The sequence below is a fragment of the Lipotes vexillifer genome, unplaced genomic scaffold, assembly GCF_000442215.2.
Source record: "Lipotes vexillifer unplaced genomic scaffold, Lipotes_vexillifer_v1.1 scaffold42, whole genome shotgun sequence".
Classification (NCBI taxonomy): Eukaryota; Metazoa; Chordata; class Mammalia; order Artiodactyla; family Lipotidae; genus Lipotes; species Lipotes vexillifer.
The window spans coordinates 2,374,486-2,388,620 of NW_006783436.1; the positions used below are offsets into that span (position 1 = coordinate 2,374,486).

At 38.1% G+C, this 14,135-nt stretch overlaps 1 protein-coding gene across 1 annotated transcript in view; it reads left to right on the forward strand.

The window, feature by feature from the left end:
* Positions 1-1,890: 1,890 nt before the first annotated feature.
* LRRC66 (leucine rich repeat containing 66) overlaps positions 1,891-14,135 on the forward strand; it is a 20,224-nt gene continuing 7,979 nt past the window's right edge. Inside the window, 2 exon segments of the mRNA XM_007456090.1 lie at positions 1,891-2,386; positions 11,918-12,087. Coding sequence (XP_007456152.1) covers positions 1,891-2,386; positions 11,918-12,087 — 666 coding nt within the window.

The window sequence follows — 14,135 nt, forward strand, 5'->3', positions numbered from 1 at the left end:
TGCAGACTATTAAAAATATAAAACATGGGGGAAAATATATAGATATATAGATGAGATAAATAGATGATAGATAGGTAGATAATACAGATATAGCCCTATATATAGATATATAGATAGCATAGTCCTATGACAGACTAAAGACTATTAAAAATATAAAACATAGGGGGAAGTTATATATATATGTATGTATATATGAAAACATGGCCCTTACCATCTGGGAGCTTATAGTCTTTTAGGCTGTTTAAAACAGACCCAATGCAAAGCAATAGCAATACAGGACAGTACTGATATTCTGTCAAACTGAATGTTACTAACATGCATTCATTCATTCAATAAATATTTACTGAAAGATTTCTGAACAAAATAGAGGCCAAAGCAGGGAGAAGGGTCTTCAGGTCATAGGGTTTGTGATGGATCTGGAAGGACATATGTAGGATTTGGACTGAGGAGGGGAAAAAGCATTGGGCTTGGAATTGGAGTGAAGTAAAAGCTAATTTTTGCATGAGATCTACATATATACCGAGGTGCACAAGCCCCATCTTGTAGTTGCTCCACATGTACTTTTAAAACTAGTTCATAAACGTAGGTAAATAATAGAAAGCCTGGGATGCCAACCTGAGGGATTTGGACTGTAGGCACTGCAGAGCCCTTTAAGGATTCTGAATGAGGATACGATATGGGAAAACAGTACTATGGGGAAGTAACCCTTTGGAATTTCACTGGATGAAGCAAGAAGGAAAATTGAAAGGCAGTGACAGGAAAACCAGTTAGCCCATTCTAGTACTGCAGATTAGTGATGAGAACTAGAGTGGTGCCATTTGCCATTGGAACAGAACGGAAGGGACAATTTGTTGTAAACCTACGTGCCAAGTAATGTGGTTATCTGTACACACACTGATTTTTTAATGGAATTTAGTAATTAAAACAAATCACAAAAAAGTTATTCATCTACTCTTTTGTTGTTTTTTATTGGAGTATAATTGCTTTACAATGGTGTGTTAGTTTCTGCTTTATAACAAAGTGAATCAGTTATACATATACATATGTTCCCATATCTCTTCCCTCTTGCGTCTCCCTCCCTCCCACCCTCCCTATCCCACCCCTCCTCATCTACTCTTAAAATTGTTTTTTGTGCATACATTCAGGAATTGTGATTTGTAGATACTTGTTTTAAAGCTTTCAGTTGCTTCTCAAGAATCTTTGGTGAAAAAGATACTTGAGTTTCTGTATCTAATTATATCTTCATGGGTCCTAGGGAGAGCATCCTTTTTATAACCCTTTTTTTTTTAACATAGTTATCTAAATGGTTTCAAGTGGGTTTGAAAAGCCACAAAAGCCACAAAGACAAAGCTTGTAGTTCTTCTAGTCATTAAAAAAAATCGAGTCTCTTTCATGAGTTGAACTTTCCACCCATACAGTTCCACGGTTTGGTGTAACTGTATGGCTTGTCACTCATGTGATAAAGCACGTGGCTGATTACCGTGCTGTAAAATAAGGATAATAGACTTTGCTCGGTACTGAAGACCAGGAAGGAAGCAGAGAAGTTTTTAATCTTGGTAGGTTTCCCTCATTCCAAAGCAGACTGCAGGGTGAGTAATCCTGGCAAAGCAGACACAGGTGAGGCCCAAGTGAGTACACATTTTCTGACAAATCAGGAGGGGTTCTTTCTTTAAAACTGTGGCATAAATGTAATTTTACACTATAGCTGTTTACCATTTTGGTAGCTACATTTTGCCCCACTGTCTAAGAAATCAAACATCCATGTAAATTGGCAATCAAGGCAAGATAACTTTCCTAAATCTTAAATTGAAAATTTAAATTTCTGCTTATTTGCTATTAGTTTTTACATAAGTTATTTTGAATAAGTCAATTTTTCTTTCTCCAGGCATTATGAAAAACCTACGTTTCAGAGTCGTTACCATGGTTATAGGTCTTTATTTTACTGGCACAATGACAAACCCATCAAGAAAAAGCAGTATTTTATTCAATTCCAAGTGCCAATGGAACGGATATCTTCTGACAAATTGTTCTTTTGCTGGAAAGCATGAAATACCTGTGGACATATCGCAGATAGCAGCCATAGTGGATGTAAGTTCCAGTTTCTTTAGGGTTCTCTTACAAACTCACATGAAAAAGGAAGAATGGAATATAAGACACCTGGACCTCAGTAACAATCTCATATCGAAAATAACCTTAAGCTCTCTTGCACATTTTCATGCTTTGGAAATATTAAACCTCAGCAACAACGCCATTCATTCCGTGTCATTGGATCTACTCAGTTTTAAGTCCTTGTGGGTGAAACGCCACAGAGGCAGCTTGAGAAATGGGCTTCCATTTCTAAAGTTGCTCATTCTTCAAAGAAATAAACTCAGTGACATTCCCAAGGGTAAGTACAACTTTAAAAGATGGACTAGACCAAGAAACAATGAGTATGTGGAGAGCTAATGTTTTATGTCAATAAGAATTCCAGGTTTGTTTTCAGTTTCAAGGAAAGAGCTGAAAGTAAAGCAGTTGGATCAGAGCAAATATAATAAAAGGAGTTTCTTAGTGGAATTTTAAGTTATAATGTGTGGAATTTAAAGTCAATGTAATTTAATCTCCCATTGCTATAACTTACATTAATCTTACATGGATTTGTCAAGAGATACTAGGAAGTATTTAAGTACTAAATAATAATGTGTGATTTTAAATAACCTACTTTGATTTATGTATTTTTTTTTTTACTAATTACAGAAAAGCACTGAGAAATAAGTAGTTCAGATACTTTTAATATGTAACAATGCAAATTAAGTGTTGCCATATTTATAATTTTTATTTTTACAGAATACATTTTACATCTTCTTATCTAGTTTTCCTCCAAATGTAGACTACATATATGCTAATATTATATATAAACTTCCTTATTATCAAATCAAAGTAGGACTCCTTATCAGAACTCCACATACCCTCCTATTATAATAAATTCTCATCCATTCCAACACTCAATAATCTGTATTTTGGAGTTCCTTAACTAATCCACCAATGTCTTATTTAGAAAATGTATCAGATTCATAAGCCAGAGCTTCCTTTTTATATTCAGGAGTGCTAGACAGTTTCCTTTCCCTGTCTATTTTCAGTCTTGGTCACTCTTTGCTAAGTACTTACTTTATATAAGATCTTATGCTAAAAAAAAGAAAGTGTAAGGAGTTTGTCATTTTTCTCCATCTCAAATTATGCATATTTAGTTTTTCTCATTTTCAGTTCTTTCATTTCATGCTTTTATTTTTTTATTTATTCATTTATTTTTTGCTCTTTCTCCAGTATCTTGTTTTAAGCATAATTTTGACTATAATAGCCTGGCAGGTGAAGGGACTACTATTTCAGTCACCACAGCAGCAGAATTGTGTGAGAAGGACAGGAGTCTTCTCTCCCTGAGCTTTCCCATAAAAGCAGTGTATAGTATTTTCAGTGCAAAGTGTAAACTAATTGCGTTTTATTTTATGATTTTTATCATATTGTTCTTATTACAAAAGGAGTGCCTGTTTTTTGTAAAGTATTAGGAATTAAAGAAAAATTTAAAGGGAAACATTAAAGTCCCTCATGTAATATGTATTTTTCAAGTTTATTCTTTATGCCTACATATATATTTTTCTTTCAAAATTGGATTTACTGTCCATAATATTTCATGACATAATTTTATATCACAGAATATTTTGAACATCTTTACATAATTAAGCAATCTCATAAATAATATTTTAAATAGTTAAATAATTTTAATATATACATATATTATAATCTGTTCAATCAAACATTTAGATTATTTCCATTTTGTTTGCTCTAACTCTGACGAACATCATTAAAGCTACACATATCCACATGATTTAACTGTGTTTTCTAACTAGTATGGTGGATGTGAATCTCAACCCACAAATTCAAGTGTACTAGAGATATAACCGTCTACTGTTTGTAACTCAGCACAATTTCTGATTCTGAGCCCCCATTTTGCTAGCATCAGTTGTGGTGGGATGTAGGGGTACTTACACTTAACATCAGTTTTTCATGGGCTTTCCTTTATCTTTTCCTAGATTTATACCACAGCTCTAGAATCTTATACCCTGACAAGGCATCAAAGTGTGTGTGTGTGTGTGTGTGTGTGTGTGTGTGTGTGTGTGTGTGTGTGTGGTGTGTCCCTTACCCCCTCTAGCCAGAGAATGTTTCTTTTCAGTCTTTCAGTTTGGAGAAAATTCTTACCTGCTTTTGTTTCTTCAAAACTCTCTATCTAGATCTAGAAATTCCTTTCCTCTAAAGATTCAGGCCTTTGGAAAACAAAAGCCAAAAAGACTTGTAGTCACTTCTGCTTGCCTCTGCTTTCTGCCTTGCGATGTGCCCCCCTTGGAACAATTAACACAGAGCTTTTACTTACTGCTTGAACAGAGAGAAAGGACACAAGGAAAATAGAGACAGGTAAAAGCTTAATATGTCAAAATATTATCCCACCATAACAGTAGATAGAGAAACGCTGACTATATCTCCTTAAGGCAGATGAATTCTCCAGAGCTAACTGGAGGTTAGGATGAATACATTTCATTTAAGGACCACATACCCCTATAAGATGCAGATGCAGTCCCATCCTCCTTCCCCAAGTTAAACTTCTGCCTCCCAGAATATCAGGAAATATGTTAAGCTTGCAAAGCAGGGGATAAAAAGATGTCAAATGAGTAAATCCTTTATCTGAAATTCTAATGGAGTTCTAGCAAATAAAACCATGGAGAGATGAATGAAACAGATTGATGATGGAGGTCCACTGTAACCCCTGAATCTAATTGGATGTAATTCAGAGCTCTTTTCTCCATAGCATTTTGGGGTTTGTTTTCCTGTAATCATTATACACTTTCAGTTCTTATTAGGGACTAGAGTCCCCTCTGGCGTCCCATCCCATTTTACGATTCTGTGACTATGGCTGGGTAACTCTGACGTTGAAATCCCATATTCGAGGGGAAAAGCTGGTAAGAGAGGTGCTCCCTGAAGTGCCATCCTATTCCTGACCTTTGTTCTTTTTTGATTCCTTTATCCTACGCCTTTTTAAAGGAAATGTCTAGATAATGTAATATTTACTCAGAACTGTGAGGATTAAAGGAAAGATGTATCTTAAGAACCGAACTTAACACAGTGTTTGGCATCATAAACAGTAGCTATTAAAATGTGAAAAATACTTCATAAACTTCTAAAGTACTTTGCAAATATTAGTTATTATTACTCTCGGCACAAATTGAGAATAACAGTCTTTTAGAAACAAATGATAAATTTGTTTTTGTCCGAATCTCAAGTTATCTTTTAAAATGTTAAATAATTATCGCAGTAGATGTGACTCCTAGCCCACTATAATTCATAAGCAGAGAATCATTTGTATCTATTTATATAGGTGTTTGCACTCATCTAAAGATAATGATTAATTAGAGATCTCTCAGAAAGCAGCAATCAAGCAATTGGCCTGTAGCAACTTTATAAATCATGTTTCACATGTCTTAATATGGTGGCAGTTTATAGAGCCAGTGAAAAGTTGCTTTGGAAAGCCCATTTTTGTAAGGGTGAAAGATCACATTGACTAACCAGCCCAGTGTCAGCTGATTTCCTTTCTTGATGCTGATCATCTGTGATGTTACCAATAAGCTTCATGTTGGGAAAACACCCAGAGGAGTTACTGGCCAATGCAATTCACAAAACAGAAGCCAGCCATGAATTTAACCTTCATGACCATATTCCCCCTTCCTCCCATATTCTTGGAGTACAGCATTAATAATGGAAAAATCAGTTTAAAAAAATTGAGAACAAGGGGATTGGTCTTCAGTTAAACTATCCCACTTTCATCAAACAGTATTTCTGGAGTGCCCACAAAGTGCCTGAAAATGTATCAGCACCAACATCTTACTGAGTTTCCAGTTAGGTTGAAAGACCAGATGTGACAGCCTCACGTTAACATACTAAATACCAGAATCCAAGAGATAAATATTTTATCAATGAGATGAAATAATACCTGATTTTTTAAACTGATGGAGGAGAAAAAAAACATAACCAGTGCGTTGCTGAAAAAAAAAGTATATTGTATTCTTTTCATTTGTAGGGAATTAAACCTTTCATCCTGATTACTGTTTGGATTATGGAAATACCAATAACCAACGTTCTCAAAACCAATTCAGGTTCTAAAGTAACAAAATGAATGTATATCATTAAGCTAAGAGGTCAAGGTCTTTGGTTCACCTATATAAATTTGACCACACTAAGGGGCTGATTTTATGACTCAAATATCTTATCCAGGATCATTCTAGACTCGATTCCAATTCCTAATACTCTTTGAACTTGAAGCCATAACCCTTGAATATCATCATTTTATGTTATCAGATTATCACATTTGGGAGACCACTTAAGAAGTTCAGAGTCCAAAGGAATGTTTCTAAGATGGTGTAATGTCTGGGCATGCCCTCTGTGGCCTTTTTTTTCATAGACACTGAGATAATTTCTTGGAAATAATGAAACTGCCTCTGGCGTTCTAAATGCAAAGGCTTATCAAATTCCTGCCTATGTGATCATCAGAAAGCAGTTCAATAAATAATCCCATCTCCACAAAAGTGCCTCCATATGCCTCTCCCAACATTTGACTCTCTCAAAACATAAAATGTACTCTCTGATGTCCAAGCCGCAGCTCTTAATGCACCTCACAACCTCTTTCACTCACCTGACTACTCCTAAACATTGATTCGCCATGCAAAATATGTAAAAGAACATATTCTCTTATTGAGGAAGACAGCCAAGTGTCATAGAAGAGTTTACCCACATTTTCCAACTCCATCTTGAGAGACCGCCAAACAAAAAGGTCATTTGCAGGACTCCACCAGTTCTCTTAATAACATTGAACCTTAATTCTCTAAAATTGGAAGTAAAAGGAAAATCTTCACGTGGGAGGAGTAACTGAACTTCACAGTCTTAATTCCCATGTGCAGAAATTTCCCTTCTTCTTGGGGATCTTAGCTTGATATTAAGAAGGGAATCAAATAAGAGGATATTCTTATAACTCTCCATGTTCAAAGTCCCCCCCATGCTTGGGCATGTTCTGGTCCCACTCTTCCTATTTACCCTTTTACTTTATCTTTTATACTTTCATACACCCTGTATTACTCTATTTGCTTGTTTATTGACCTTAAGCAAGTCACTTAACCTATAAAAGCTTCCTGGTCCTTATCTTTAACTGGAGATAGTGATATTTACAGGGTTGATGTGAGGGTTAGAGATAGCATTTGTAAAAACTATAACACACAGTGTGATGACATATATAAAACATCTCTCATTGTACCTCGTAAATAACAGGTCCTCAAAAAGTGTTAGTCCTCCTTTAGGGCCATTTGATCAGCCTGAGTATCTAAGTCTGTTTCCCATCCTAGTCTTTGCCGTAACAGTCATCACCTCCTAGATTTCTGGTACAATGAGTAACCGAAGGTGATTTTCATTCTCTTTCTACAACTGTTCAGAGTTTGTGTAAAGTTCAGAGTGCTCACCAACAGTCTTGCACTACAGTTCATACTTCTGTAGGCCTGTATAATGTTGGAGGCCCCTGATTCTCCATGTTCTGAGTGCTCGGGTCTGTCCTCTGGCTCTCTGAACCACACTGACTTGTGAGACCGTCACCACTATCAAGATAACTATCCGTCACCCCCCAGAATTTCCTCATGCCTCTCTGCAGTCTATCTTTCCCACCCATCATCTCTCCCCTGCCCAAGTAGCCACTGATCTTCTTTCTGTCACTATCGATTCATTTGCATTTTCTATAATTTTATATAAATGCAATCGTTCAGCACACTCTTTTATTTTTGATGTATCTTCTTTCATTCAGTATAATTATTTTGAGATTCATCCATGTCGTTGTATGCATTAAAAGTGCATTCCTTTTTATTTCTGAGTAGAATTTCATTGTGTGGATACTCTCATTTACCTGTCAGCAGACACTTGGGCTGTCTTTTTTGATATTACAAATAAAACTGCTAGCTAAAGGGATGGAGAAAGATACGCCATTAGAGAAACACTAAGGAAAGGTGGAGTAGCCATATTAATTTCAGACAAAGGAGACTTCAGGGATAAAGAAAGCACTACTTAATGATAAAGGGATCAGTTCCTGAAGGGGATATAATAATTCTAACGTGAATACACCTAAAAGTAGATTGTCAAAATACGTGAGGAAAAACCTGACAGAACTGTAAAGAGAAGTGAGCAAATCTGTTACCAAACTTAACTTGTGTCTGCTGGCCCGATGTGCAACAAAGCCGATCTACTGACACCGGGTTGTGGTGAAGGAAAGCACAGGCAACATTTACCTCAGGGTCCCGAGGAAGGAGAACAGGCAACTCATGCTCACACGGCCTGAACTCCTCGACGGTTTTCGGAGAAGGGTTTTTAAAGACAGGGTGAGGGAGAGGGTCGCAGGATGTGTGATCCGCTCATGCGCAATTCTCTGATTGGTTGATGGCAAAGAAACAGGGTGATGTTTCAGGAATCATCAACCTTCTGGTTCCAGCCATGGGGTCTGTGCGCTCATGGGGTCAGCATGCAGTTAACTTCCTCCACCTGGTGGGGTCTTAGTATCTGCAAAACAGCTCAAGGCTATGACTCAGGATATTATCTATACCCTTGAGGAAGAACTAAAGGTCACTGACTTTTTTTTAATAGGTAAACTATTACTTTTCGTAATTGAAGTATACTTGATTCACAGTGTTGTTCCAATCTCTTCTGTACAGCAAAGGGACTCAGTTATACACTTATATACATTCTTTTCTTATATTCTTTTCCATTATGGTTTATCACAGGATACTGAATATAGTTCCCTGTGCGATACCGTAGGACCTTGTTGTTTATCCATTCTAAAGGTAATAGTTTGCATCTACCAACCCCAAACTCCCCCAGTCTGTCTCTCTCCCTCCCCCGCTCTCCCTTGGCAACCACAAGTCTGTTTCTGTTTTGTAGATAGGTTCATTTGTGCCATATTTTAGATTCCACATATAAGTGATATCATGTATTTGTCTTTCTCTTTCTGACTTACTTCACTTAGTATGATAATCTCTAGTTGCATCATGTTGCTGCAAATGGCATTATTGCATTCTTTTTCTAATGGCTGAGTAATATTCCATTGTATATATGTACCACATCTTCTTTATCCATTCATCTGTCGATGGACACTTAGGTTGTTTCCATGTTTTGGCTCTTGTGAACAGTGCTGCTATGAACACAGGGGGGCATGTATCTTTTTGAATTATAGTTTTGTCCGCGTATATTCTCAGGAGTTGGATTGCTGGAACATATGGTCATTCTATTTTTATAAACTATTATTATTTTGTCTTGCTTGACTGTTTTCCTTTGTTTCTACATTTTTTCACTTCTGTGATTGAATTTGCTCTTTGGAACTTGGGGAAGCCCTAGGAGGCTAAAGCTTTTCTACAAATGAGAGGCCAGGGACACAGGGGTCTGTCCCTGAGAAGGCCCTGCAAGGTCCAGCTCTATTTCAAATCCACTGTTACAGTTGGAGATTTCAACACCCCCCTGTCCATTGATAGAGACCAAACTAGACATGGTCTCCCTCTCCACTGAACTCCTGGGGTACTTATTCAATTCAATTAAGTACTAGATATGATAGGGACCATGAGCTCACATCCCTGTACAGGTCAGGCAATTATCATGAAAATATTAAGAAACATCTTTCATATCAGCTTCTGTGTTGCATTTTTTTCTCAAGACCCATACATACATTTGCGTATTAAAACACGTAGGAATATTCTTCACTCCAGAAAGAAATGTATTTTCTCCAGAGCTTATATTCAAAATATTTAACAAGAGGCCTTTAGCCTGGGTTCCCAAGTTGGATGCCTTCTGGCTGTAATGATGAAGCAGAATCCTGCTGGGGGTGGGAGGTGGAAAGGAGAATACACTAAAGTGCCTAGGGCAGCGGGGCAACACACAGTGGCTCAGCAGTGGCTATTTATGAACCAATATGGAAGTATTTCTCACCAGCATATGCCAGCTGAATCTCAGCCTTGGCTCTCTCTCTTTTTTAATTTAATTTTATTTTATTTTTTGCAGTACGCGGGCCTCTCACTGTTGTGGCCTCTCCCGTTGCGGGGAACAGGCTCCAGACGCGCAGGCTCAGCAGCCATGGCTCATGGGCCCAGCCACTCCGTGGCATGTGGGATCTTCCCAGACCGGGGCACGAACCCGTGTCCCCTGCATCAGCAGGCAGACTCTCAACCACTCCGCCACCAGGGAAGCCCTCTCTCATTTTTTTAAACATGCAGGCTTCTTGGCCTATCCTTTGTCTTCCTATTTTTGATAGAGACATCATATTCTTCTATAAGTGCATGCCCCATCCATAGCAGGCAGCCCTCATTCAGCTCCAGCCAAATGTCTCGTGCCAGTTGAGTCTTATTTTTCAAGAAAAGCTAGAAATGTACATGTTCGTATTGAATCTTTGATGTTGGCTCAACAACTTTTAAACCTCTGTGCAGGTCAAACACTGTGACTTCTAGCCTATTGAATGTATATTATATATTGGGCATTACAAGTGTTCACAAAGGTGTGAATTCTGCCCTGAAAGAACTAATCATCTGATGGAGAGGCTGACAAACAACAATTATTTTACAGTCAATAGTGGGGGTAAAACTGCTTTATATAACTAATAACTTTTTCTTGTGTGTGTGTCTTATCACGCAACCAGACACAAAGTTTCTGTGCTGTCTTTGTCCTCAGCACTAAGTGCCATGCTCATAATATTTTGACTGAGTTGTCGTCCTTGTGGTCTCTTGCTTAGTCTGTACAGCTGAAATGAGCAAATGAGAACATAGATGTGCAGCCATTTCATTTAGGTCATCATCTCTCTGCATAATTAGTCTTACAGTAAGTACTGATATTTTGCAGATAGTAGACAAGGAATAAACCCTTCTGGAATTGAACCAACCTGATCTGCTATGTAGTAGTTTGTTAAAGACACAGACTATGTGTGAGAACAGAGCAGAAGGGAATGTAAAAATGCAGGGCTTCCATGTGAGTCTCATATGGGAACTCAGATTTGGAAGACTGCTATGGCTGGCACATCATTCTCAACCTTTACCTTCAGTGCCACAGGGGCCTCATGGTTACTTCTGGAATCAAGTGAAATACAAAGGCAGAGACCAAAACTCAATTATATTATTTTGCCAGAAAATAAAACCTCTAGCTCTAACATATTACCTTTGAAAAATATAAAAAATAGTTATAATATCTACAATAAGTAGTTAAAGGATACAGCTACAAAATAGAATAAGAACATCTTAAAAGGGGAAGAATTCATCCATGTAAATAAAGCATCAAAACAACTTTTTCCCCTATAACCATAGCAAGATCATCCAGTTTTACCCATAGTTCAATCAAATAAGCAAGTATCATATTTACCGTTTCATTCAATCAAGGTTAGATTTTTGATTGATGCTTTTATTATAAAATTAGCACATGTTCATTCAAAGGAAGAATTCAAAAGTGGATAAAATAGAAGCATAGTTTCACCTCCCTCCGCCATCCTACTTCTAAGTGTAGCTACCACTGGTAGCTTAGTTCATCTCCTTCCAGGCCTTCTCTGCTCTCTTGAAACATATGTGTAGGTTTGCATGTGGCCTTTTTTTCCCAAGAACATTGGAATTATGCTCTACTTGCCTGCAACTTAACTTTTCCTTCCTGTTCCTTTATTTCATGTTGATCTATCCCATTCTCTTTTAAGACTACACAGTATTTTGTAGTATTGATATAACCATCCTTTGCCCATTTCTCTGTCGTGAACCATTTAAAGTTGTGTCCAGTTTTCCACCATTACAAACAATGCTGCAGTAAATACCACCAATTTATATTTCAAGTTGCTTTTTAATTTTAACAGGGCTATGGAAACTGAAGTCATTACAGAGTTTGGATCTGTCATTCAATGGGATAGCGCAAATTGGTTTGTCTGATTTTCATAACTGCCTGCAACTAGAAAACCTCCATTTAAAGAGCAACAAGATATTCAGAATTCATCCAGAAGCCTTCAAGGACCTAAAAAAATTACAGGTTAGAAAATAGTGTTTATAATATTTCTAATATGCAGAACTATAGGCAATTATATTAGAAGAATACTTCCATTGAAGAGTTTCTTCATGCCCAGTAGTACTGGCTACCAATCAAAAAATATAAGTCTATTTTAAGATGCCCCTAAAAGAGCTGAAGTCTCTCTCTTACCTCAAAAATCCAAGGCCTCAGTAGTGGACATGAATGTGGACATTTTATTTGAACATGTATGCTCAGCAGCAAGGATTGGTACATTATTTTTCCTAAATCTAATTAAACCCAACTCCAAGCTTCCACTTACCAGTTGGCAAGAAATTAAATCTCGGTTATCAGCAAGGCTCCCTCCCTGAACTACAAGGTCAGTCAAAGGTCCCTGGGGTTTTATGCAATTTGGGACTATATGGGCCTAAATGGGCTCTGCACCCCATAGAGCCCAGGACCACATGGGCCTCTGAAGGCCAGTGACCCTGGTGCTTCCACACCAAAATTGGGCACAGAATAATACAAATCATAATGATATCAACTCATCCTTGCATCCCACTTACCACGTGCCACATGCAGTTCTAAACATCAGAGCCATATTGGGGGGATCGACATCACATTTTGGAGGCATGGTGCCTGTCTCTCGGGCAGCTTACAGTGAATCTCACCGAGGTCCTGACAGCTGGGAGTGTGAGTAACCCTAGAGCCCTGCTCTAGCTTTGGCAGCTTCAGCCCCTTCCTCCTCTCTCCTCCTCTTTGGGGAGATGTTGTAAAATCTCCCCTCAGTGCTCCTTTAGAAACACCAGGACCTAGAGATGGCTTAGGAGAAGCTTGAATCCCCCGTCCCTGTAACCTGCACCACACACCCCCATTCTTTATATAGGCCAGTATCATCCAATAAAGCATAATGTGGGCCACATATGTAACTTTAGATGTTCTCGGTAACTAGATTTAAGAAGTAAAAATAAGCAGGTGAATTTAATTTTACTAATATATTTTGTAACCCAATATATCCAGGTATTATCTTTTACTCATGTAGTCGATATAAAAATTATTAATGAGATATTTTCCATTCTCTCTTTTCATACTAAGTCTTCAAAGCCCTGTGTGTATAGCTGACCTTGGTATCCAAGGGGATTGGTTCCAGGACCCCCATGGATACCAAAATCCGTGGATGCTCAAGTCCCTTATGTAAAATGGCATAGTACTTGCGTATAACCTAAACACATCCTCCCATATACTTTAAATTATCTCTAGATTACTTATAATAATACAATGTAAATGCTATGTAAATACAGTGTAAGTGCTATGTAAATAGTTGCCTGCGCAGGACAAATTCAAGTTTTGCTTTTTGGAACACTGAGAATTTTTTTTTTTTTTTTAACTATTTTCTGTCCATGGTTGGTTGAATCTGAGAATGTAGAAACCACAGATATGGAGGGCAGACTGTATCTTACCCTTACTGCACATCCCAGTTGGGACTAGCCATATGCCAATGATCGATAGCCATATGGGGCCAATGGCTGTCACCTTAGAGGGCATCAATGAAGACAGCTGGCGTTTTCCCAGTTTTATGTAAGGTGCTCTTCAAGCATAGCTGCAAGACAAATGCCCAACCTCGCCCCCGCCCCTTTCAACCGGAATGGCCCTCCAGGCCCGTCCTCTCTCGGAGACTAGTGACGCAGTGGTGAGGGAGGTCGACTCTGCAGCCAGCTGCCTGAGTTTAAACCTAGGCTCTGCCGCTTGCCAGCCACACGATCTTGGGTAAGTTACCGAATCACTCTGTGCCTCAGTTTTCTCATCTGTAAAAGGGAGGTAAGTTGCTTCCTTTTTCATAGAGTTTCATAGAGTTTTGTGAGAATTAAATGTTTTAATCCATAGACTGTGCTTTGAACAGTAGTTGGAAGCCCTTTATAAATGTAGACTACATATAGAAATTCTAAAGTGGCTGCGACGCCCTACTCTTTTAACATACAAATCTGATTGTGAGCTTTCGCGACAAGGGCCTGGCCCCTGCTTGCCCCTCCAGCCTCATTTCAAGCCACCCTCCCCTTGCTGACTGCATTCCT